This window comes from Salvia splendens, chromosome 16 (assembly GCF_004379255.2).
Source record: "Salvia splendens isolate huo1 chromosome 16, SspV2, whole genome shotgun sequence".
Classification (NCBI taxonomy): domain Eukaryota; kingdom Viridiplantae; phylum Streptophyta; class Magnoliopsida; order Lamiales; family Lamiaceae; genus Salvia; species Salvia splendens.
In genome coordinates, this window is record NC_056047.1 from 5,313,531 (window position 1) to 5,338,633 (window position 25,103).

The 25,103-nt window shown below is 37.7% G+C and overlaps 3 protein-coding genes across 13 annotated transcripts; all 3 read left to right on the plus strand.

The window, feature by feature from the left end:
* The first annotated feature begins 313 nt into the window (after positions 1-313).
* On the plus strand, positions 314-5,040 carry LOC121772287 (protein FLX-like 2). 10 transcript variants are annotated; one of them, XM_042169314.1, is made up of 5 exons: positions 314-464; positions 2,421-3,051; positions 3,257-3,402; positions 3,491-3,573; positions 4,044-5,040. In XM_042169314.1, the coding sequence occupies exons 2-5, from the start codon at positions 2,492-2,494 to the stop codon at positions 4,623-4,625; spliced, it is 1,371 nt and encodes a 456-aa protein (XP_042025248.1). In that variant the 5' UTR covers positions 314-464; positions 2,421-2,491; the 3' UTR covers positions 4,626-5,040. The 10 variants fall into 10 exon arrangements, with proteins under 10 accessions (XP_042025248.1, XP_042025256.1, XP_042025257.1 ...); XM_042169322.1 differs by having other exon boundaries at positions 4,047-5,040; XM_042169323.1 differs by having other exon boundaries at positions 4,050-5,040.
* Positions 5,041-5,717: 677 nt separating this feature from the next.
* Positions 5,718-7,246, plus strand: LOC121771005. 2 transcript variants are annotated; one of them, XR_006043904.1, is made up of 3 exons: positions 5,718-5,851; positions 5,998-6,149; positions 6,360-7,246. XR_006043904.1 is itself a non-coding variant. In XM_042167802.1 (3 exons), the coding sequence occupies exons 1-3, from the start codon at positions 5,821-5,823 to the stop codon at positions 6,496-6,498; spliced, it is 342 nt and encodes a 113-aa protein (XP_042023736.1). In that variant the 5' UTR covers positions 5,718-5,820; the 3' UTR covers positions 6,499-7,246. The 2 variants fall into 2 exon arrangements, 1 of the variants encoding a protein (XP_042023736.1); XM_042167802.1 differs by having other exon boundaries at positions 6,340-7,246.
* Positions 7,247-22,259: 15,013 nt separating this feature from the next.
* LOC121771012 (dirigent protein 11-like) lies at positions 22,260-24,564 on the plus strand. The gene is made up of 3 exons (XM_042167809.1): positions 22,260-22,518; positions 22,840-23,016; positions 23,350-24,564. Exon 3 carries the CDS (start codon positions 23,866-23,868, stop codon positions 24,400-24,402), a length of 537 nt encoding a protein of 178 aa, XP_042023743.1. The 5' UTR covers positions 22,260-22,518; positions 22,840-23,016; positions 23,350-23,865; the 3' UTR covers positions 24,403-24,564.
* The last annotated feature ends 539 nt before the right edge of the window (positions 24,565-25,103 follow it).

Here is a 25,103-nt window from a genome sequence, read left to right on the forward strand (position 1 = left end):
GTTTTTAATTTTTCGGGTTCGGTTTGGTTCGGTAATGCTCACCCCTACCCACAAGTCCACAACCCGAATAGGACCGAGCCGAAACCTGATCCAAAATCTTAATATTGTACACTTCAATTTGGATTAATACTGGTACTAGCTATTTTTGTGGCTTAAAGAAAAAGGTTTAAAGTAGATGAAACTTGAAAGCGAAATAGACTACGGCCCAAATGTGAAACAACCATGCACTTCCATACCCGGCCCGTTATACTCATGTTAATCCGGGTCATGGATCTCAGCCCGTTACACTTTTCAGAAGCCCACCTAAACAGGCGCATTCTCTCTGTGTATGTCTATGAGGTGATCTCCTCTCTCTCTCTATAGAACTCCCTGTCGCCGTCGGGCTTAGCCTATCCGCATTGCGCTCTCAGTCTCGCTCGCCTAATCCCGCACCCGCGCCTCCACGCCCATCCGCTCTCTCGCAAGTTCGATTCTCATCTTGCTTCCCCAGTAGTATTTTACTTTGCTACTAACCCGATTGTTTTTCTTATCTCTGGGTTAGTTTTGACAGTTTTTTCTTGATAATTGATGGTTTTCTGTTTCCCGATCGTCGGAAAGAAGATGATATAGTGTTTTCGGGTTCTCAATTTTTAGACCGTGGATTGTGATTGAGATGCCTTTTATGTCGTATTGGTGCTTCAATTTGTTTGGGTTTTTGCTGCCTAAGGCCTTCAGGATTAGTCGCCAATCGTCTCACAACAAAATTGGCTTTAAGATGCAAATTCTGTTTTTATGTAATTTCGAGTTGATTCATTTGATTAGCTTTTATCTATACCAGAAATGAAAGAGTAGGTTAGTAATAATTTTTACCAGTGGCCAAGAGTCGTTTGCTCATGCATATAATTTCTTTCGTTTTTTCCATAGCATACATTTCAGCTGGAGATTTTCATTTTCTCCATATGCTGTAGCTCTATATACCATCATCATCATTTTTTTTGTAGGAGAGGAAACTTAATTGTAATGGAACCTCGAGGCTCAGTTTTTGTAGAATAAAGTGAAAATTAAACTTTAAAAAAGGTTAAAATGTCATGTTCTGGTGCTGACAGACCGAAGCTTTTTTCAAAGCCTGGCCTGCATGTTCCTTCACTTCTAAAATACTTAGGTGTCTTGTTTGATGTTTGTATAGTGGTGCCTGCCAAGTTTTCACTTGAATAAAACCCACCCGTTGGCATCCCTAATGTATGAACTGCACAGGAGTCCTATCCACTATTTTATATGTGCATCACAGGCATTCCAATGCGCTTATATGCAAATGTGTGCTAGATAATGGCCATGTCCATGTTGATCAGTAGCTATAGCATGCAAACCCAAACGTGCATAAGAGATGCCATGCCTATTGACATTTCCTTCGTCTTATGGATCTCTACTTCAGAATAGATATAAAATCCTTGATACATAGGGAAAGAAAGCGTGGGAAGGTGTTCATATTGAAAGACTTCAACAACATTGCAGTCTTGCAGATCAATCTGGGGCAATGTGGACTATCTTCAGATATTAAGTTATTCTTCTTGCTGACAACTAGTGAAGTAATGAAAGAATGATGTCCAATCAGTGGGGTTGTTCTAAATTAGTCTTGCTGGTCCTTATTTTATATGCAGATATTTTCCCTCTCTTTTACTTCTTATGGTTACCCTCTCTGAACTTTCAAAGATCTGCATAATACTAAAATTAAATGTAACTAGTTCGTGTAAATAACTAGGCATGGGCTATACTCTGGAGTAGAGAGAAGAGGTTTATAAAATTCTTTAGGTACTTCGTAGAGATAGTATGACATCTCATGCACTTTTTTATTAATATCTTTAAATGTTATGGATCTTATCATGTACACACTTAAGCAAGTGAAACATTCATGATAATTTATAACAAAATGCATGTTCAGGTCCCTACCTTTTCTGTTTTTTTTCAATAGAATCATTGGATTTTTTAAAAAATTGTGTCTTTGTACTTTCTTTATGTCGAAATTATGTCTTGGGTAAGGTGTGAGTAGTATCTGTAATTAATTTGGTTATTGTGCTACACCAAATGTCTATGCAGGTTTACTTAAATGGTACAAATGCTTTAGTTTTTAAAATATTATCGATGTTTACAATGAAGACCAATTTATAAAACTTATAAGTAGTAAGTACAGTACCTAAAGGTCCTAAACATGTTTTATTCCTTCCTTTGCTGTCATCTTTGAATCTTTGATACTACATGCTCAAGGAGCTATTGTCTATAAACATTTTTCCGTTTTTTCTCATTTTAATTGTTTGATGAAGTTTTGCATCTTAACATATTAAGTGATACCTTTTTCTCTCCAGCTCTGCCTCGCATGAATTCTTAAGTTTGTGTTAATTTCTCTGCACAACAAAGTTTTTAGGAACTGATTTATTGTGGTGCAGAGAGTGTGCAACTCCCACTTGCATTAAAAGTAATTATCGCCTGTTTCAGAGGTCAAAGTTGGGAGCTAACTATGGCAAGTAAAGGGCGAGTCCCTCCTCCCCACCATCACCGTCCTCTCCCTGGCCCTGGTGCTGGACATCCTGATCCATATGCTTCTGCAGTTCGTCCACCTGTTGGTGGTTTTCCTCACTTTGAAATGCTACCTCCTCATGAACTAATGGCACATAAGCTTTCTGCACAGCATGTTGAGATAGCAAAACTTGCAACAGAAAATCAGAGGCTTGCTGCTACCCATGGTACTCTGAGACAAGATCTTGCTACTGCCAAGCATGAGTTGCAATTAATACATGCACACATTAATGATGTAAAGTCTGAAAAAGAGCAACAGACTAGAGGAATTACTGATACAATATCAAAGATGGAGTCTGAACTTAAAGCTGCAGAATCCATAAAAAAGGAGTTGCAGCAAACACGGACTGAGGCACAATCCTTGGTTTCTGGAAGACAGGAACTGGTTTCAAAGATACAGCAGTTGAATCACGAGCTTCATATGGCTCACTCTGAGGCACAACAAATCCCTCCTCTAGTTGCTGAACTTGATGGTATGAGACAGGAGTACCAGCATTACAGGTAATTGTGCTTTGTAATTTTAACCAGGGTTTAAGGGCTTTACTGCAAACATATATTGGAATCATCAGATCATGATTCATGGATGGGAAACTAGTTTAATAAAGCTTTTTTTACTCTATGTTGGCACTTTCATTTTATTTATTTATTTTGGAATTGGCATTACTTCTGAATGACTTGATGATTTTTTGGGATTTTATTTGAACAGGGGGACTTATGACTATGAGAAGAAGTTATACAATGACCACCTTGAATCACTTCAGGTAATGGAAAAGAACTACATCGCAATGTCGAGAGAAGTGGAGAAGCTCAGGGCTGAGCTGAGTACTTCTACAAATTATGACCACCGAACTGGTATTGGCATCTGCTATTCATTTCCTTCCTATTATATTTATCTTTTTACCTTGATAATAATGTTCCATAATTGCAAATGTGTTTCCAGGAGGGCCGTATGGTGGTTCCGCTGGATATATTGGAAATGTTCCTCCAGGGAACTATGCTTCTGGTCATGCCTATGGTGTACAGGTACGTATCAGCAATATATTGACCATTTGTAATCTCTGCTGTGTAATATATGAACTGTGCGTGTTCTGCAAATAGGAATTTACACTTTTAATCTGGATATATTCATATATATAAGTTCAAAATTGCTGCAGCTTTCTATTGAAATTTGAAAACAAAGCTGGACATTTTTTTTAGTTTTCCTTTCTTTTTCGTTTCCCCTTTCTGTGAATGTGTTTGTTTGAGTTGGGAGGAGTGGAAGTTGGGTATTAAACCAATGAGCTCATCAAGACAAGGTTGGGTTAAAGTTGAACCATTGTTCAATAATTCAAAAGATGGTCTTCCAATTTTGTACGTATTTGAATATTTGTGGACTCTGTTAAATTTTAAACCATGCACTTGGACATGATTTTGGTGTCTGAAACAAAGTTGAAAAGCATGTGAAGTTTATTTAAATTTTAAGCTAATCTCTAACTAACAAATTTCTCTCGTAGCAGCAGGGTCATGGTTCTCATCTGGGAGGGGGTGCTGGGCTTGGACCTGCTGTGCCAGCTGGTACTGAGGGTAATTCTCAGCCTGCTCCCTATGGTTCGGGTAATGCTCAAGATGCGTCCAGAGGCCCTTTTTACCCTGCGTTTAGGGGAACTAGTTATGATCCCCAGAGGGTACAAACTGGAGCTAGTTATGGTGCCCAACTGGGACCTACTGGAACAGGTTATGGTGCCCAACTGGGACCTACTGGAACAGGCTATGATGCCCAGAGGGGATTGGCTCCATCTGCACACAATGCCCCTAGGGTACCGGGATATGAAGCTCCGAGAGGTCATAGATCCGAAACCCAGGAGGGACAAGGTGCCCCTGCTTATGATATCCAAAGAGGCTCAGGAGATGAAGCTCAAAGGGGAGCTAATTACGAGACACAAAAGGGCGCCATCTATGATGCATCATCCAGAGGTCCTGCAGTCCATCAAGGACAGGTTTCCATGAATAACCAACCTTACCAGCCAACACCGAATTCTAGAGCTGGTACTGGATATGAGGTGCCATCGCATGGTGTAAACCCCGCTCATAGGTGAACTTTAGGCCATCCTCAGGGTTTAGTGCCTACAGAACTTGCTGAAAGGTCACCTTGTGGAATTCATCTGACCAGTGGATTCTCAATTTCTGGAGGAGAGCCACGTAGTAATTAACACTTGAAGCAGGCAACATGGAGGTGGTGGATGCACACACACACACACACACTTGCTTCCATGAAAAGGTGCGGACTCTTTTTTTGAAGTGTTACTCTGTTCACAAATCAGGCTATGGATCAATTGGCATTTGATTGGAGCGCGTTCAACTGTAGAGGAACTCATTTACTTTCCGTTCAGTATGTGAAATTGGTGAAAATAGTTTTACCCTTAATTTCACTTAAATTGAGTTATGTTTTATACTAGTATGTTGTATTTGAATGTTTGCCATTCAGGTAAAGTCATGCTTGTTAAGTTTCCATTTCTTAATCTTGTCGAATATAAAGATATAGCCAAGTACATTTTTCAAGTAGTATTATAAAAAAGATATTGATTCATTGATGCCTATTTCAGTATTTCTAAGTGATGCATATTTCAGTATTTCTAAGTGATGCATATTTCAATATTTCCACTTTGTCACTACTATTAGCGAATAACGAGAAGTTATAAAAACACGATTGACATTTTGTACAATTAAATTTTGTTGTAATAAGTTATTCTACTTTTAATTCAGTTTATGGTTTAATCAGCCATTTTCTTAACGACGATGTTAATAATTAACATAAATCTGTCAGAAATGATCCATCGAGAGGAATTACTATAAAGTTTATAGGTTTATTATTTATAGTATAAAAAGAAAATAAGGATTTATTAAAATAAACAGAGTTAAAGATGTGTTTTGACATTCAAAACGTGTAGTTGATTAGATATGACCATATCATATATTTAATATTTCAGTCGTAGACTCGTAGTACATTATAATGGTTATAACTTGGTATAAAATCATTTTAATTTTTTTACAAAATAACATAGAGTCCTCAAAACAAATAAACAGAGAGAAATTGGGCTCAATTTTTTTTAAAGTAGCTGTAATTATAGAGGTGTAAATGCTAGTACCCAAATTAAAATTCGTTTCCAGCTAAATTTGAGGCGGAATATTTATAATTGAAAAGTGCATTTAAAAACTCTCTCTATATATTCGAACCAAAACAAATTGAAAGTTTGGAAATTTTCATTTTGGCGCCCAGACACTTCATTTGCCATGGATGATGATTCACTTCAACACCATTTAGGTAAATCAATTCCATAAAGTATATAATCATGTTTGCATATGGTCAATCGCGTTAGGGTTTCGCTCTCCCCTTCATTTTGTGTGGGTATTCGTTTGCTTTTGTATACAATCGATTGAATTTTCTATTCGGGGCTTTTTTTTAAACAGGATCTGCGCCTCATCAACCTGTGGAAGGAATGGATTCGGTAGTGGCGACTGTGAGCGGTTATCAAGGTTCCGAGAGATTCAATCTAATCAAACTGATTGATCGCACCGGAGCTAGTTATGTGGGAAATATGAGCCAGTCTGTTACACATTTGGTATGCGATTGAATTATAGTTGTATGTTTAAATTGCTCTATCTATGATATATGATGTTGGTAGATGTTTCTGGTTCGAATATCAAAGATGTTTCCTGTTTCTTAGCAGTTTGATTGGTTGCGTTGGTTAGGTGTGTGAGGTGAATCAAATTGTACATTTTTATTCCCCTAACTTTACATGATTTATATAGTTTGATGCTTGCAAAAGTAGGTTTTGTGGGGTAGGAAGAGGAGTAAATGATGAAACAAAGAAGGAAGCTCGGAGGGTGAAAAGCTGTGCAGAAAGCTCTCAAAAGTGGCCACCCGACCGGGTGTATTTTATGCCTAATAAAATACCCGGCCGGGTATGATGTTAGAACACGAAAATTCCAGCAATTCCTCAAAATTGGTCACCCGGCCGGGTGAATTTTATGCCCAATAATCTACCCGGCCGGGTGGATCAATTATAAGTGCAATATTGCAGTTAAAGGTGACGTGATTGGTTGGAAAAAAAGAAAAAGAGGCTGCAGAAGGTGGCAGGAAAGGGAGGACAAAAAAGGAGAAGAGAGAGGGAGTTGAGGTGACGTTTTTTAATAGGGAGAGGGAGTGGACGGCTGCAAAGAAAAAGGAGAGAAAGAGAGGAAGAAGAGAGGAGGAAGGTCCAAATCTCAATTCCACTCATCAAGAGCTTGAATCCTACGGTTTTAAGTACAAATTCACCATATGTTTAGGCTAAGTTTCCTTTGTTGCTCCAAGTTGTAATCTAGGCTTGTATGGATGTTTTCACACCATTGATATCATATGTTTGTGTCCAATAATGCTCAATATTTATTCACTATGTTTTTGGCTAATAACGTAGTGATGTTAATTCCTCTGCTATTGTCTCTTTCACATAGTTTAGGAATGATTGATTGTTGGATTGCTATCGAATTAGAATTGTTCAGAAGATAATTTGACAGTGGATTAAGTAGGTGACTATAGTAGATGATCTTTTATTCCCGCGCTTCCGCATGAATTTAATATTATTGAAAATTAATTCATGGAACAAGTGTTCAGCTGACTGTGAATTATACGTCGCAAACATGTTCAGTGCACGCGATTAGGTTGATGTTTTAATCCCTTCGTATGTTTCATTGTTAAAGTTGTAGAATAATACAAGCCTCGTGAGCAACTTGGAGTGACATCTTTCTCCATTTTCGTACCTTAGTTTGTAAATTTAGTTTTTTAATTTTGTCAATTCTTGTTAAATAACCTACGCCTCCCTGTGGTTCGACACTCGAAGTACTACAGTTGACTCTGTACTCTTGCAGATAGATTGTAATATTAGAGCTATTTTATTAAACTTGTGTGTTAATAATCCATTAATATAAAAGCTCGAAAATTACACATCAAGTTTTGGCGCCGTTGCCGGGGAGGTAACTGGTTATTTAATTTAGGATTCTTTTTGTTTTTATCTTTGTATAGTTTTCTAACATTTTAATTTTTTGTTTCAGAGTTGTAGCTAGAAGACTAAGTCGAGCCAACGACTTTAAACAAAGGCGCTAGTTGGGAGGCAACCCAATGAGTTTTTAGTTTATTTTTTTTTCTCTTAATAAATCGAGGGTTTTGTTTGCTCAATTCTTTCCTTCGATGTATTTTTTATGAATTGAGTATTTTTCTTTTTTGCTGTGTGAACCTTTTGTTTGTGTAAGAGCAACATGGAGATAGGACTTATATTGGAGCTTATGATGAAGCACACCCACAAAGGAATATACACCCACCCTCCCACCCGAATGCACTATGGACATCATGCCAAGTTTGGGGGAGTATTCTATCCCTTTACTTTTTATGTTCTTCTTTGCATGCATTGAGGACAATGACACATTCAAGTTTGGGGGGTTGTTTGAGTTTGAATGATTTTTATGCATGTTTCTTGGGTGTATTATATGCTAAAGTGTTGTGAATCATGTAATTGACGGAGTGCATGCTTTATCTTCGGCTTTTTGGTTAGGAAATCTTATTTGATTTTACTTGATCTTTGAAGCTTAGGATGGATAGAATTTGTGCATGAATTTATTTGAAAAAGCATGTTGTGATTACAATCGATTTCTTGAGTTGAGGAGAGTATGAAAATCATATGTCTTGTGGAAATTATTTTGGATTGATTTGCTTTGTCGAGTGAAGTGCTTGCATTCATTTGTGTTAATGATATGGGAGGATAAGGCACTATGATGAACTTCATGGCCAAATGATCACATGCCTAGTCCTACACATGATCCCCTAGAAGCCACTTTGAGCTTAATTTCCTATCATTTGTGTAAACACGTAGCCTATCACTTAGCTAATTAAATAAGCCTCATTTTAGCCTCATCGAAAAACCTTGCTACTATTTGGGTGCTAAATACAAGTTAGAGCTTTGTGGTTTGAGTTTGAGTGTGGGTGGTGAAATGTAAAGAGTAGACATATTTAGACTTGATGTAATGTGAAAAGAATGAAGTTCTTAGAAAAGAAAGAAAAAGAAAAAGATGACCTCCAAATTTGCAAAAGTCGAGGTCTTTATCAAAAAAAAAAAAGTTTGTGAAATAAAGTAAGAGCTTCTATTTGTGTAATATGTAATCTTGTCTAGATTTGATCTCAAGTTTGGGGGAGTGAGAATTTGGTTGTAATATTTTGTTGTTTGATCTTTGGAATGAAGTTGTAGGAGGGAAGAATTTGACACTCAAATGTGTAGCTTTTGAGCTCACTATCCATATTTATCCTACCTCATCTCTAGCCCCATTACAACCTTTAATAAAGACCTTGGACCTTATTGTTGATGCACTATGGATGTTTTGTAAATAGCTTGGTAGAGTTAAAGAAGTTTGATTTGAAATCCGCGAGTCTATGTGATAAGTAATGCTTGATGAGTCAATGATGACGGTTTGAGTTGTATGATCCTATGCTTGGACTTACTTTGACATGCACCTTGACTTGAAGTTCTAGGTTGATGAGTGATGGTTCATGACAGTGGGAAATCTTGATTGAAATTGTTGGGGGTTTAGATTTTGTCATTCATGTCTCTATGTGATTCACTCTTATGAAAACTTTTGTGAACTGAGCTTTAAAGTTTTGTGTTTATTGTTTGCTCGAGGACGAGCAAGCAAATAAGTTTAGGGGTATTTGATGTGAATCAAATTGTACATTTTTATTCCCCTAACTTTACATGATTTATATAGTTTGATGCTTGCAAAAGTAGGTTTTGTGGTGTAGGAAGAGGAGTAAATGGTGAAACAAAGAAGGAAGCTCGGAGGGTGAAAAGCTGTGCAGAAAGCTCTCAAAAGTGGCCACCCGGCCGGGTGTATTTTATGCCTAATAAAATACCCGGCCGGGTATGATGTTAGAATACGAAAATTCCAGCAATTCCTCAAAATTGGTCACCCGGCCGGGTGAATTTTATGCCCAATAATCTACCCGGCCGAGTGGATCAATTATAAGTGCAATATTGCAGTTAAAGGTGACGTGATTGGTTGGAAAAAAAGAAAAAGAGGCTGCAGAAGATGGCAGGAAAGGGAGGACAAAAAAGGAGAAGAGAGAGGGAGTTGAGGTGACGTTTTTAATAGGGAGAGGGAGTGGACGGCTGCAAAGAAAAAGGAGAGAAAGAGAGGAAGAAGAGAGGAGGAAGGTCCGGCCTACTCTCCGATGATCCAACTCCAAATCTCAACTCCACTCATCAAGAGCTTGAATCCTACGGTTTTAATTACAAATTCACCATGTGTTTAGGCTAAGCTTCCTTTGTTGCTCCAAGTTGTAATCTAGACTTGTATGGATGTTTTCACACCATTGATATCATATGTTTGTGTCCAACAATGCTCAATATTTATTCACTATGTTTTTGGCTAATAACGTAGTGATGTTAATTCCTCTGCTATTGTCTCTTTAACATAGTTTAGGAATGACTGATTGTTGGATTGCTATCGAATTAGAATTGTTCAGAAGATAATTTGATAGTGGATTAAGTAGGTGACTATAGTAGATGATCTTTTATTCCCGCGCTTCCGCATGAATTTAATATTATTGAAAATTAATTCATGGAACAAGTGTTCAGCTGACTGTGAATTATACGTCGCAAACATGTTCAGTGCACGCGATTAGGTTGATGTTTTAATCCCTTCGTATGTTTCATTGTTAAAGTTGTAGAATAATACAAGCCTCGTGAGCAACTTGGAGTGACATCTTTCTCCATTTTCGTACCTTAGTTTGTAAATTTAGTTTTTTAATTTTGTCAATTCTTGTTAAATAACCTACGCCTCCCTGTGGTTCGACACTCGAAGTACTACAGTTGACTCTGTACTCTTGCAGATAGATTGTAATATTAGAGCTATTTTATTAAACTTGTGTGTTAATAATCCATTAATATAAAAGCTCGAAAATTACACATCAAGTTTTGGCGCCGTTGCCGGGGAGGTAACTGGTTATTTAATTTAGGATTCTTTTTGTTTTTATCTTTGTATAGTTTTCTAACATTTTAATTTTTTGTTTCAGAGTTGTAGCTAGAAGACTAAGTCGAGCCAACGACTTTAAACAAAGGCGCTAGTTGGGAGGCAACCCAATGAGTTTTTAGTTTATTTTTTTTTTCTCTTAATAAATCGAGGGTTTTGTTTGCTCAATTCTTTCCTTCGATGTATTTTTTATGAATTGAGTATTTTTCTTTTTTGCTGTGTGAACCTTTTGTTTGTGTAAGAGCAACATGGAGATAGGACTTATATTGGAGCTTATGATGAAGCACACCCACAAAGGAATATACACCCACCCTCCCACCCGAATGCACTATGGACATCATGCCAAGTTTGGGGGAGTATTCTATCCCTTTACTTTTTATGTTCTTCTTTGCATGCATTGAGGACAATGACGCATTCAAGTTTGGGGGGTTGTTTGAGTTTGAATGATTTTTATGCATGTTTCTTGGGTGTATTATATGCTAAAGTGTTGTGAATCATGTAATTGACGGAGTGCATGCTTTATCTTCGGCTTTTTGGTTAGGAAATCTTATTTGATTTTACTTGATCTTTGAAGCTTAGGATGGATAGAATTTGTGCATGAATTTATTTGAAAAAGCATGTTGTGATTACAATCGATTTCTTGAGTTGAGGAGAGTATGAAAATCATATGTCTTGTGGAAATTATTTTGGATTGATTTGCTTTGTCGAGTGAAGTGCTTGCATTCATTTGTGTTAATGATATGGGAGGATAAGGCACTATGATGAACTTCATGGCCAAATGATCACATGCCTAGTCCTACACATGATCCCCTAGAAGCCACTTTGAGCTTAATTTCCTATCATTTGTGTAAACACGTAGCCTATCACTTAGCTAATTAAATAAGCCTCATTTTAGCCTCATCGAAAAACCTTGCTACTATTTGGGTGCTAAATACAAGTTAGAGCTTTGTGGTTTGAGTTTGAGTGTGGGTGGTGAAATGTAAAGAGTAGACATATTTAGACTTGATGTAATGTGAAAAGAATGAAGTTCTTAGAAAAGAAAGAAAAAGAAAAAGATGACCTCCAAATTTGCAAAAGTCGAGGTCTTTATCAAAAAAAAAAAAGTTTGTGAAATAAAGTAAGAGCTTCTATTTGTGTAATATGTAATCTTGTCTAGATTTGATCTCAAGTTTGGGGGAGTGAGAATTTGGTTGTAATATTTTGTTGTTTGATCTTTGGAATGAAGTTGTAGGAGGGAAGAATTTGACACTCAAATGTGTAGCTTTTGAGCTCACTATCCATATTTATCCTACCTCATCTCTAGCCCCATTACAACCTTTAATAAAGACCTTGGACCTTATTGTTGATGCACTATGGATGTTTTGTAAATAGCTTGGTAGAGTTAAAGAAGTTTGATTTGAAATCCGCGAGTCTATGTGATAAGTAATGCTTGATGAGTCAATGATGACGGTTTGAGTTGTATGATCCTATGCTTGGACTTACTTTGACATGCACCTTGACTTGAAGTTCTAGGTTGATGAGTGATGGTTCATGACAGTGGGAAATCTTGATTGAAATTGTTGGGGGTTTAGATTTTGTCATTCATGTCTCTATGTGATTCACTCTTATGAAAACTTTTGTGAACTGAGCTTTAAAGTTTTGTGTTTATTGTTTGCTCGAGGACGAGCAAGCAAATAAGTTTAGGGGTATTTGATGTGAATCAAATTGTACATTTTTATTCCCCTAACTTTACATGATTTATATAGTTTGATGCTTGCAAAAGTAGGTTTTGTGGTGTAGGAAGAGGAGTAAATGGTGAAACAAAGAAGGAAGCTCGGAGGGTGAAAAGCTGTGCAGAAAGCTCTCAAAAGTGGCCACCCGGCCGGGTGTATTTTATGCCTAATAAAATACCCGGCCGGGTATGATGTTAGAATACGAAAATTCCAGCAATTCCTCAAAATTGGTCACCCGGCCGGGTGAATTTTATGCCCAATAATCTACCCGGCCGAGTGGATCAATTATAAGTGCAATATTGCAGTTAAAGGTGACGTGATTGGTTGGAAAAAAAGAAAAAGAGGCTGCAGAAGATGGCAGGAAAGGGAGGACAAAAAAGGAGAAGAGAGAGGGAGTTGAGGTGACGTTTTTTAATAGGGAGAGGGAGTGGACGGCTGCAAAGAAAAAGGAGAGAAAGAGAGGAAGAAGAGAGGAGGAAGGTCCGGCCTACTCTCCGATGATCCAACTCCAAATCTCAACTCCACTCATCAAGAGCTTGAATCCTACGGTTTTAATTACAAATTCACCATGTGTTTAGGCTAAGCTTCCTTTGTTGCTCCAAGTTGTAATCTAGACTTGTATGGATGTTTTCACACCATTGATATCATATGTTTGTGTCCAACAATGCTCAATATTTATTCACTATGTTTTTGGCTAATAACGTAGTGATGTTAATTCCTCTGCTATTGTCTCTTTAACATAGTTTAGGAATGACTGATTGTTGGATTGCTATCGAATTAGAATTGTTCAGAAGATAATTTGATAGTGGATTAAGTAGGTGACTATAGTAGATGATCTTTTATTCCCGCGCTTCCGCATGAATTTAATATTATTGAAAATTAATTCATGGAACAAGTGTTCAGCTGACTGTGAATTATACGTCGCAAACATGTTCAGTGCACGCGATTAGGTTGATGTTTTAATCCCTTCGTATGTTTCATTGTTAAAGTTGTAGAATAATACAAGCCTCGTGAGCAACTTGGAGTGACATCTTTCTCCATTTTCGTACCTTAGTTTGTAAATTTAGTTTTTTAATTTTGTCAATTCTTGTTAAATAACCTACGCCTCCCTGTGGTTCGACACTCGAAGTACTACAGTTGACTCTGTACTCTTGCAGATAGATTGTAATATTAGAGCTATTTTATTAAACTTGTGTGTTAATAATCCATTAATATAAAAGCTCGAAAATTACACATCAAGTTTTGGCGCCGTTGCCGGGGAGGTAACTGGTTATTTAATTTAGGATTCTTTTTGTTTTTATCTTTGTATAGTTTTCTAACATTTTAATTTTTTGTTTCAGAGTTGTAGCTAGAAGACTAAGTCGAGCCAACGACTTTAAACAAAGGCGCTAGTTGGGAGGCAACCCAATGAGTTTTTAGTTTATTTTTTTTTTCTCTTAATAAATCGAGGGTTTTGTTTGCTCAATTCTTTCCTTCGATGTATTTTTTATGAATTGAGTATTTTTCTTTTTTGCTGTGTGAACCTTTTGTTTGTGTAAGAGCAACATGGAGATAGGACTTATATTGGAGCTTATGATGAAGCACACCCACAAAGGAATATACACCCACCCTCCCACCCGAATGCACTATGGACATCATGCCAAGTTTGGGGGAGTATTCTATCCCTTTACTTTTTATGTTCTTCTTTGCATGCATTGAGGACAATGACGCATTCAAGTTTGGGGGGTTGTTTGAGTTTGAATGATTTTTATGCATGTTTCTTGGGTGTATTATATGCTAAAGTGTTGTGAATCATGTAATTGACGGAGTGCATGCTTTATCTTCGGCTTTTTGGTTAGGAAATCTTATTTGATTTTACTTGATCTTTGAAGCTTAGGATGGATAGAATTTGTGCATGAATTTATTTGAAAAAGCATGTTGTGATTACAATCGATTTCTTGAGTTGAGGAGAGTATGAAAATCATATGTCTTGTGGAAATTATTTTGGATTGATTTGCTTTGTCGAGTGAAGTGCTTGCATTCATTTGTGTTAATGATATGGGAGGATAAGGCACTATGATGAACTTCATGGCCAAATGATCACATGCCTAGTCCTACACATGATCCCCTAGAAGCCACTTTGAGCTTAATTTCCTATCATTTGTGTAAACACGTAGCCTATCACTTAGCTAATTAAATAAGCCTCATTTTAGCCTCATCGAAAAACCTTGCTACTATTTGGGTGCTAAATACAAGTTAGAGCTTTGTGGTTTGAGTTTGAGTGTGGGTGGTGAAATGTAAAGAGTAGACATATTTAGACTTGATGTAATGTGAAAAGAATGAAGTTCTTAGAAAAGAAAGAAAAAGAAAAAGATGACCTCCAAATTTGCAAAAGTCGAGGTCTTTATCAAAAAAAAAAAGTTTGTGAAATAAAGTAAGAGCTTCTATTTGTGTAATATGTAATCTTGTCTAGATTTGATCTCAAGTTTGGGGGAGTGAGAATTTGGTTGTAATATTTTGTTGTTTGATCTTTGGAATGAAGTTGTAGGAGGGAAGAATTTGACACTCAAATGTGTAGCTTTTGAGCTCACTATCCATATTTATCCTACCTCATCTCTAGCCCCATTACAACCTTTAATAAAGACCTTGGACCTTATTGTTGATGCACTATGGATGTTTTGTAAATAGCTTGGTAGAGTTAAAGAAGTTTGATTTGAAATCCGCGAGTCTATGTGATAAGTAATGCTTGATGAGTCAATGATGACGGTTTGAGTTGTATGATCCTATGCTTGGACTTACTTTGACATGCACCTTGACTTGAAGTTCTAGGTTGATGAGTGATGGTTCATGACAGTGGGAAATCTTGATTGAAATTGTTGGGGGTTTAGATTTTGTCATTCATGTCTCTATGTGATTCACTCTTATGAAAACTTTTGTGAACTGAGCTTTAAAGTTTTGTGTTTATTGTTTGCTCGAGGACGAGCAAGCAAATAAGTTTAGGGGTATTTGATGTGAATCAAATTGTACATTTTTATTCCCCTAACTTTACATGATTTATATAGTTTGATGCTTGCAAAAGTAGGTTTTGTGGTGTAGGAAGAGGAGTAAATGGTGAAACAAAGAAGGAAGCTCGGAGGGTGAAAAGCTGTGCAGAAAGCTCTCAAAAGTGGCCACCCGGCCGGGTGTATTTTATGCCTAATAAAATACCCGGCCGGGTATGATGTTAGAATACGAAAATTCCAGCAATTCCTCAAAATTGGTCACCCGGCCGGGTGAATTTTATGCCCAATAATCTACCCGGCCGAGTGGATCAATTATAAGTGCAATATTGCAGTTAAAGGTGACGTGATTGGTTGGAAAAAAAGAAAAAGAGGCTGCAGAAGATGGCAGGAAAGGGAGGACAAAAAAGGAGAAGAGAGAGGGAGTTGAGGTGACGTTTTTTAATAGGGAGAGGGAGTGGACGGCTGCAAAGAAAAAGGAGAGAAAGAGAGGAAGAAGAGAGGAGGAAGGTCCGGCCTACTCTCCGATGATCCAACTCCAAATCTCAACTCCACTCATCAAGAGCTTGAATCCTACGGTTTTAATTACAAATTCACCATGTGTTTAGGCTAAGCTTCCTTTGTTGCTCCAAGTTGTAATCTAGGCTTGTATCGATGTTTTCACACCATTGATATCATATGTTTGTGTCCAACAATGCTCAATATTTATTCACTATGTTTTTGGCTAATAACGTAGTGATGTTAATTCCTCTGCTATTGTCTCTTTAACATAGTTTAGGAATGATTGATTGTTGGATTGCTATCGAATTAGAATTGTTCAGAGGATAATTTGATAGTGGATTAAGTAGGTGACTATAGTAGATGATCTTTTATTCCCGCGCTTCCGCAGGAATTTAATATCATTGAAAATTAATTCATGGAACAAGTGTTCAGCTGACTGTGAATTATACGTCGTAAACATGTTCAGTGCACGCGATTAGGTTGATGTTTTAATCCCTTCGTATGTTTCATTGTTAAAGGTGTAGAATAATACAAGCCTCGTGAGCAACTTGGAGTGACATCTTTCTCCATTTTCGTACCTTAGTTTGTAAATTTAGTTTTTTAATTTTGTCAATTCTTGTTAAATAACCTACGCCTCCCTGTGGTTCGACACTCGAAGTACTACAGTTGACTATGTACTCTTGCAGATAGATTGTAATATTAGAGCTATTTTATTAAACTTGTGTGTTAATAATCCATTAATATAAAAGCTCGAAAATTACACATCAAGTTTTGGCGCCGTTGCCGGGGAGGTAACTGGTTATTTAATTTAGGATTCTTTTTGTTTTTATCTTTGTATAGTTTTCTAACATTTTAATTTTTTGTTTCAGAGTTGTAGCTAGAAGACTAAGTCGAGCCAACGACTTTAAACAAAGGCGCTAGTTGGGAGGCAACCCAATGAGTTTTTAGTTTATTTTTTTTTCTCTTAATAAATCGAGGGTTTTGTTTGCTCAATTCTTTCCTTCGATGTATTTTTTATGAATTGAGTATTTTTCTTTTTTTGCTGTGTGAACTTTTGTTTGTTGTTAAGAGCAACATGGAGATAGGACTTATATTGGAGTTATGATGAAGCACACCCACAAAGGAAATATACACCCACCCTCCCACCCGAATGCACTATGGACATCATGCCAAGTTTGGGGAGTATCTATCCCTTTACTTTTTATGTTCTTCTTTGCATGCATTGAGGACAATGACGATTCAAGTTTGGGGGTTGTTTGGTTGAATATTTTTTGTTTCTTGGGTGGTTTATAGCTAAAGTTTGAATCAAATTGACGAGTCATGCTTTATCTTCCTTTTTGGTTAGGAACTTATTGATTTTACTTATTTTGAAGCTAGGATGGTAAATTTGTGATGAATTTATTTGAAAAAGCAGTTGTGATTAATCGATTCTGATGAGGAGAGTATGATCATATGCTTGGAAATTATTTTGGATTGATTTGCTTTGAGTGATGGTTCATGACAGTGGGAATCTTGATTGAAATGTTGGGGGTTTAGATTTTGTATTCATGTCTCTATGTGATTCACTCTTATGAAAACTTTTGTGAACTGAGCTTTAAAGTTTTGTGTTTATTATTTGCTCGAGGACGAGCAAGCAAATAAGTTTAGGGGTATTGATGTGAATCAAATTGTACATTTTTATTCCCCTAACTTTACATGATTATATAGTTTTGATGCTTGCAAAAGTAGGTTTTGTGGTTGTAGGAAGAGGAGTAAATGGGTTGAAACAAAGAAGGAAGCTCGGAGGGTGAAAAGCTGTGCAGAAAGCTCTCAAACGTGGCCCACCCGGCCGGGTGTATTTATGCCTAATAAACTACCCGGCCGGGTTACTGGGGTAGATGTTAGAATACGAAAATTCCAGCAATTCTCAAAATTGGTCACCCGGCCGGGTGAATTTATGCCCAATAATCTACCCCGGCCGAGTGGATCAATTATAAGTGCAATATTGCATTTAAAGGTGACGTGATTGGTGGAAAAAAAAAGAAAAAGAGGCTGCAGAAGATGGCAGGAAAGGGAGGACAAAAAAGGAGAAGAGAGAGGGAGATTGAGGTGACGTTTTTTAATAGGGAGAGGGAGTGGACGGCTGCAAAGAAAAAGGAGAGAAAGAGAGGAAGAAGAGAGGAGGAAGGTCCGGCCTACTCTCCGATGATCCAACTCCAAATCTCAACTCCACTCATCAAGAGCTTGAATCCTACGGTTTTAATTACCAATTCACCATGTGTTTAGGCTAAGCTTCCTTTGTTGCTCCAAGTTGTAATCTAGGCTTGTATGGATGTTTTCACACCATTGATATCATATGTTTGTGTCCAACAATGCTCAATATTTATTCACTATGTTTTGGCTAATAACGTAGTGATGTTAATTCCTCTGCTATTGTCTCTTTAACATAGTTTAGGAATGATTGATTGTTGGATTGCTATCGAATAATTAGAATTGTTCAGAGGATAATTTGATAGTGGATTAAGTAGGTGACTATAGTAGATGATCTTTTATCCCGCGCTTCCCGCAGGAATTTAATATCATTGAAAATTAATTCATGGAACAAGTGTTCAGCTGACTGTGAATTATACGTCGTAAACATGTTCAGTGCACGCGATTAGGTTGATGTTTTAATCCCTTCGTATGTTTCATTGTAAAGGTGTAGAATAATACAAGCCTCGTGAGCAACTGGAGTGATCTACCCGGCCGAGTGGATCAATTATAAGTGCAATATTGCAGTTAAAGGTGACGTGATTGGTTGGAAAAAAAGAAAAAGAGGCTGCAGAAGATGGCAGAGAAAGAGAGGAAGAAGAGAGAGGAAGGTCCGGCCTACTCTCCGATGATCCAACTCCAATCTCAACTCCACTCATCAAGAGCTTGAATCCTACGGTTTTAATTACAAATTCACCATGTGTTTAGGCTAAGCTTCCTTTGTTGCTCCAAGTTGTAATCTAGCTTGTATGGATGTTTTCACACCATTGATATCATATGTTTGTGTCCAACAATGCTCAATATTTATTCACTATGTTTTTGGCTAATAACGTAGTGATGTTAATTCCTCTGCTATTGTCTCTTTAACATAGTTTAGGAATGACTGATTGTTGGATTGCTATCGAATTAGAATTGTTCAGAAGATAATTTGATAGTGGATTAAGTAGGTGACTATAGTAGATGATCTTTTATTCCCGCGCTTCCGCATGAATTTAATATTATTGAAAATTAATTCATGGAACAAGTGTTCAGCTGACTGTGAATTATACGTCGCAAACATGTTCAGTGCACGCGATTAGGTTGATGTTTTAATCCCTTCGTATGTTTCATTGTTAAAGTTGTAGAATAATACAAGCCTCGTGAGCAACTTGGAGTGACATCTTTCTCCATTTTCGTACCTTAGTTTGTAAATTTAGTTTTTTAATTTTGTCAATTCTTGTTAAATAACCTACGCCTCCCTGTGGTTCGACACTCGAAGTACTACAGTTGACTCTGTACTCTTGCAGATAGATTGTAATATTAGAGCTATTTTATTAAACTTGTGTGTTAATAATCCATTAATATAAAAGCTCGAAAATTACACATCAAGTTTTGGCGCCGTTGCCGGGGAGGTAACTGGTTATTTAATTTAGGATTCTTTTTGTTTTTATCTTTGTATAGTTTTCTAACATTTTAATTTTTTGTTTCAGAGTTGTAGCTAGAAGACTAAGTCGAGCCAACGACTTTAAACAAAGGCGCTAGTTGGGAGGCAACCCAATGAGTTTTTAGTTTATTTTTTTTTTCTCTTAATAAATCGAGGGTTTTGTTTGCTCAATTCTTTCCTTCGATGTATTTTTTATGAATTGAGTATTTTTCTTTTTTGCTGTGTGAACCTTTTGTTTGTGTAAGAGCAACATGGAGATAGGACTTATATTGGAGCTTATGATGAAGCACACCCACAAAGGAATATACACCCACCCTCCCACCCGAATGCACTATGGACATCATGCCAAGTTTGGGGGAGTATTCTATCCCTTTACTTTTTATGTTCTTCTTTGCATGCATTGAGGACAATGACGCATTCAAGTTTGGGGGGTTGTTTGAGTTTGAATGATTTTTATGCATGTTTCTTGGGTGTATTATATGCTAAAGTGTTGTGAATCATGTAATTGACGGAGTGCATGCTTTATCTTCGGCTTTTTGGTTAGGAAATCTTATTTGATTTTACTTGATCTTTGAAGCTTAGGATGGATAGAATTTGTGCATGAATTTATTTGAAAAAGCATGTTGTGATTACAATCGATTTCTTGAGTTGAGGAGAGTATGAAAATCATATGTCTTGTGGAAATTATTTTGGATTGATTTGCTTTGTCGAGTGAAGTGCTTGCATTCATTTGTGTTAATGATATGGGAGGATAAGGCACTATGATGAACTTCATGGCCAAATGATCACATGCCTAGTCCTACACATGATCCCCTAGAAGCCACTTTGAGCTTAATTTCCTATCATTTGTGTAAACACGTAGCCTATCACTTAGCTAATTAAATAAGCCTCATTTTAGCCTCATCGAAAAACCTTGCTACTATTTGGGTGCTAAATACAAGTTAGAGCTTTGTGGTTTGAGTTTGAGTGTGGGTGGTGAAATGTAAAGAGTAGACATATTTAGACTTGATGTAATGTGAAAAGAATGAAGTTCTTAGAAAAGAAAAAACAAGAAAAAGAAAAAGATGACCTCCAAATTTGCAAAAGTCGAGGTCTTTATCAAAAAAAAAAAGTTTGTGAAATAAAGTAAGAGCTTCTATTTGTGTAATATGTAATCTTGTCTAGATTTGATCTCAAGTTTGGGGGAGTGAGAATTTGGTTGTAATATTTTGTTGTTTGATCTTTGGAATGAAGTTGTAGGAGGGAAGAATTTGACACTCAAATGTGTAGCTTTTGAGCTCACTATCCATATTTATCCTACCTCATCTCTAGCCCCATTACAACCTTTAATAAAGACCTTGGACCTTATTGTTGATGCACTATGGATGTTTTGTAAATAGCTTGGTAGAGTTAAAGAAGTTTGATTTGAAATCCGCGAGTCTATGTGATAAGTAATGCTTGATGAGTCAATGATGACGGTTTGAGTTGTATGATCCTATGCTTGGACTTACTTTGACATGCACCTTGACTTGAAGTTCTAGGTTGATGAGTGATGGTTCATGACAGTGGGAAATCTTGATTGAAATTGTTGGGGGTTTAGATTTTGTCATTCATGTCTCTATGTGATTCACTCTTATGAAAACTTTTGTGAACTGAGCTTTAAAGTTTTGTGTTTATTATTTGCTCGAGGACGAGCAAGCAAATAAGTTTAGGGGTATTTGATGTGAATCAAATTGTACATTTTTATTCCCCTAACTTTACATGATTTATATAGTTTGATGCTTGCAAAAGTAGGTTTTGTGGTGTAGGAAGAGGAGTAAATGGTGAAACAAAGAAGGAAGCTCGGAGGGTGAAAAGCTGTGCAGAAAGCTCTCAAAAGTGGCCACCCGGCCGGGTGTATTTTATGCCTAATAAAATACCCGGCCGGGTATGATGTTAGAATACGAAAATTCCAGCAATTCCTCAAAATTGGTCACCCGGCCGGGTGAATTTTATGCCCAATAATCTACCCGGCCGAGTGGATCAATTATAAGTGCAATATTGCAGTTAAAGGTGACGTGATTGGTTGGAAAAAAAGAAAAAGAGGCTGCAGAAGATGGCAGGAAAGGGAGGACAAAAAGGAGAAGAGAGAGGGAGTTGAGGTGACGTTTTTTAATAGGGAGAGGGAGTGGACGGCTGCAAAGAAAAAGGAGAGAAAGAGAGGAAGAAGAGAGGAGGAAGGTCCGGCCTACTCTCCGATGATCCAACTCCAAATCTCAACTCCACTCATCAAGAGCTTGAATCCTACGGTTTTAATTACAAATTCACCATGTGTTTAGGCTAAGCTTCCTTTGTTGCTCCAAGTTGTAATCTAGGCTTGTATGGATGTTTTCACACCATTGATATCATATGTTTGTGTCCAACAATGCTCAATATTTATTCACTATGTTTTTGGCTAATAACGTAGTGATGTTAATTCCTCTGCTATTGTCTCTTTAACATAGTTTAGGAATGATTGATTGTTGGATTGCTATCGAATTAGAATTGTTCAGAGGATAATTTGATAGTGGATTAAGTAGGTGACTATAGTAGATGATCTTTTATTCCCGCGCTTCCGCAGGAATTTAATATCATTGAAAATTAATTCATGGAACAAGTGTTCAGCTGACTGTGAATTATACGTCGTAAACATGTTCAGTGCACGCGATTAGGTTGATGTTTTAATCCCTTCGTATGTTTCATTGTTAAAGGTGTAGAATAATACAAGCCTCGTGAGCAACTTGGAGTGACATCTTTCTTCATTTTCGTACCTTAGTTTGTAAATTTAGTTTTTTAATTTTGTCAATTCTTGTTAAATAACCTACGCCTCCCTGTGGTTCGACACTCGAAGTACTACAGTTGACTCTGTACTCTTGCAGATAGATTGTAATATTAGAGCTATTTTATTAAACTTGTGTGTTAATAATCCATTAATATAAAAGCTCGAAAATTACACGTCAGTGTGCTGGAAATTTGAAGGCAGGAAATATGAGCTTGCGAAGAAGCTCAGGATACCGACCGTTAATCATTGCTGGTTTGAGGAATGCTTAAAGCAAGGAAGGCGTGTTTTGGCCGAGCCATATTCCTATAGTAGGTAAGGTTGAGCTGCTCTGGAAATTGTGTTTCTGATTTGCTGATTTAGTTTCATACTATCTGGCGCAATGAAGGAATAGTGAGTATTACATAATAAAATGTTTATTCTGTAACAATAAGGAGAGAATATCCATTGTTTGTATGTAGATGCCACCTCATGTGTAGCCTGCTCCTTTCCTTATTGTCATCTCCATTAGTTTCCTTAGAATCTTAGAATTCTTATTGCTTTAAGTCATGTGTCATATTTACAGAATCATATATGGTTTGGAGCTTACTTTGCATAAACGCTACATGCATTTACTAATTTATAGGCTCTTGACAGAATTCAAGTAGAAAGACTTCTACATGTCCTTTGTGCAAAGCTAGTTTCATGTGCATCACTAAAGTGGAAGATGCTGCTTCCTCAGACCAGAAAATATATTCCCAGAATATGCCAAAAGATAGTTCGAAAACGAATCTGTATGTTCTTCCGGACGAAACATATAATCATCATGCCAATGTAAGTGTTTGAGCTTTCCCTTTATTGCCCAGTATATTTATTTTGCTCTCTGTTGTTCTCCAGTAACCAAGATCTGTTGGATCCTACATGATACAATTGAGAGATCAATCCTAAATTTTTTTTTTCTTGCATTTTAATAACTTACGTAATGTGGTTCTCCTCATGTAAGTAAAAATTGAACAACCGAGGAATTTTTACAAGCCATATGGAAAATGATAAAACCAACCACCTTTTCATGGTGTTAGGACCTTTGATATTCTCTCTTGTGCGGTTTGTGATTGTACTTTTATCAAATTTGGTTCGATTTCATAGTTGGGATGCTTATTGGTGTAGGTATCAGCATCAACAGCAGTTTGTTACCTATTCTTGGGTAGAGAACCAGAGGAGCTTCTTGCTAGTTGTCATTTCTGCACGAATCAATGGGTTCATTCATTCTGCCTTGATCCACCACTGTTTCCATGGACATGCGCGCATTGCCAGGACCTCCAGTTTCTTTACCGTCGCAACCGCTAGCTCACCTACACGCATTGCACTTTCGTGGAAATGTATTGTTTCCATCCCAGACTCTTGATATTTCCCTCCAAATTCATCCGCTTTTATATTATAGACATGGATGAGTTCACCAGTTCTTTTCTTTGTCTGCCTTCAATTTTTCACAGAAACAAAGTAGGTATGATGCTTGAAGGTTCTATTTTGAAACTTGTCATTTTTCTACTCATGAAGTAGGTAATTTGCTAGTTAAATGTGGATTAGGTTGCCAAAACTCCCCAAATACACTCACAAAAACCTGTATTAAAACATTCATCTCAAGCATCACATTCTAATTCAAATGCTTGTCTCTGATATCTAATGATGCTGTCAAGAATCATATATTGCAGTGCAGTTGTTTTAGCCACAACTGCAGTCATACTTCTAGCCTTGTTCTCTCCGCTGCCCCACCGGAGCAGCCGCACCACTTCCCAGACAACGCTATCTTTCTACGTCCAACAGCCTCAGCCAGGAAGCTCGGCTGTGGCCCCACACAGTGTGGGGGCGCTGATCTTCCACCGGTGGCTGACGGAAGGGCCTGATAACACTTCCCGGGTGGTGGGGAAGGCCCAAGGGTTCATAATACCGGTGGAGGGATTTGCACACTCGGCTTTCAATATCATTTATCTTACGTTTCATACGCGTGACTATGCTGGCAGTGTTAGTATTGAGGCCAAGAAATTGGCTTTCAAAGAAGAGGAAGAACTGAGTGTTGTTGGTGGCACAGGTTCTTTTGCATTTGCTACTGGAAATGCTGTGTTTGCTCAGATTGGGAGACAGGCATCGAATGTTGAAGCATCTTATCATATAAAATTAAATTTGGATTTCCCAGACAATTTTGAGAGGCGAAAGTTTTGAGAAAATTAGTTTTGCTTTATTTTTCTCCATTTTTAGGCTCTACTTGCTATTATGAAAATAAGAGGATTGTGTTTGATGCTGTGTCGCATTTTTATTCCATTTTCCTTTTTTTTTAGGCCCTCCACAGTGGGGCGGACGATAGCGCGGGCGCGCTATCGTCCGCCACTGTGGCTCCGCGAACGACGGACGATGCGTCGTCCGCGCCCGACGCTTAGTCCGCGGACGATAGGGCATCGTCCGCGCCCGACGCTTAGTCCGCGGACGATAGGGCATCGTCTGCGCCCGACGCTTAGTCCGCGGACGATAGGGCATCGTCCGCGCCCGACGCTTAGTCCGCGGACGATAGGGCATCGTCTGCGCCCGACGCTTAGTCCGCGGACGATAGGGCATCGTCCGCGCCATCGTTCGCCCACTGTGGATGGCGCAGACGATGCAATGCGTTTTAGTTTTTTTTTTAATTCAAAAATTTTGTTATATATATACCCCAACTTAACTTTTCATTCGTAACTTTTCGATTAATTTTTAAACTCTCAAATTACGCTATAAAATGGATTTCGGTGGATACTCAAGTGCCTCGATGGCACGAACGTTGTTGGATACGCACAACGCCCTTATGAAGTGTACGGATCGAGCCAGAGCCGAATTCCTCCAGAGGTTGATCGATGAGTTGAGTCGGAAGTTGTGGCTTTTGTAGGATAGTC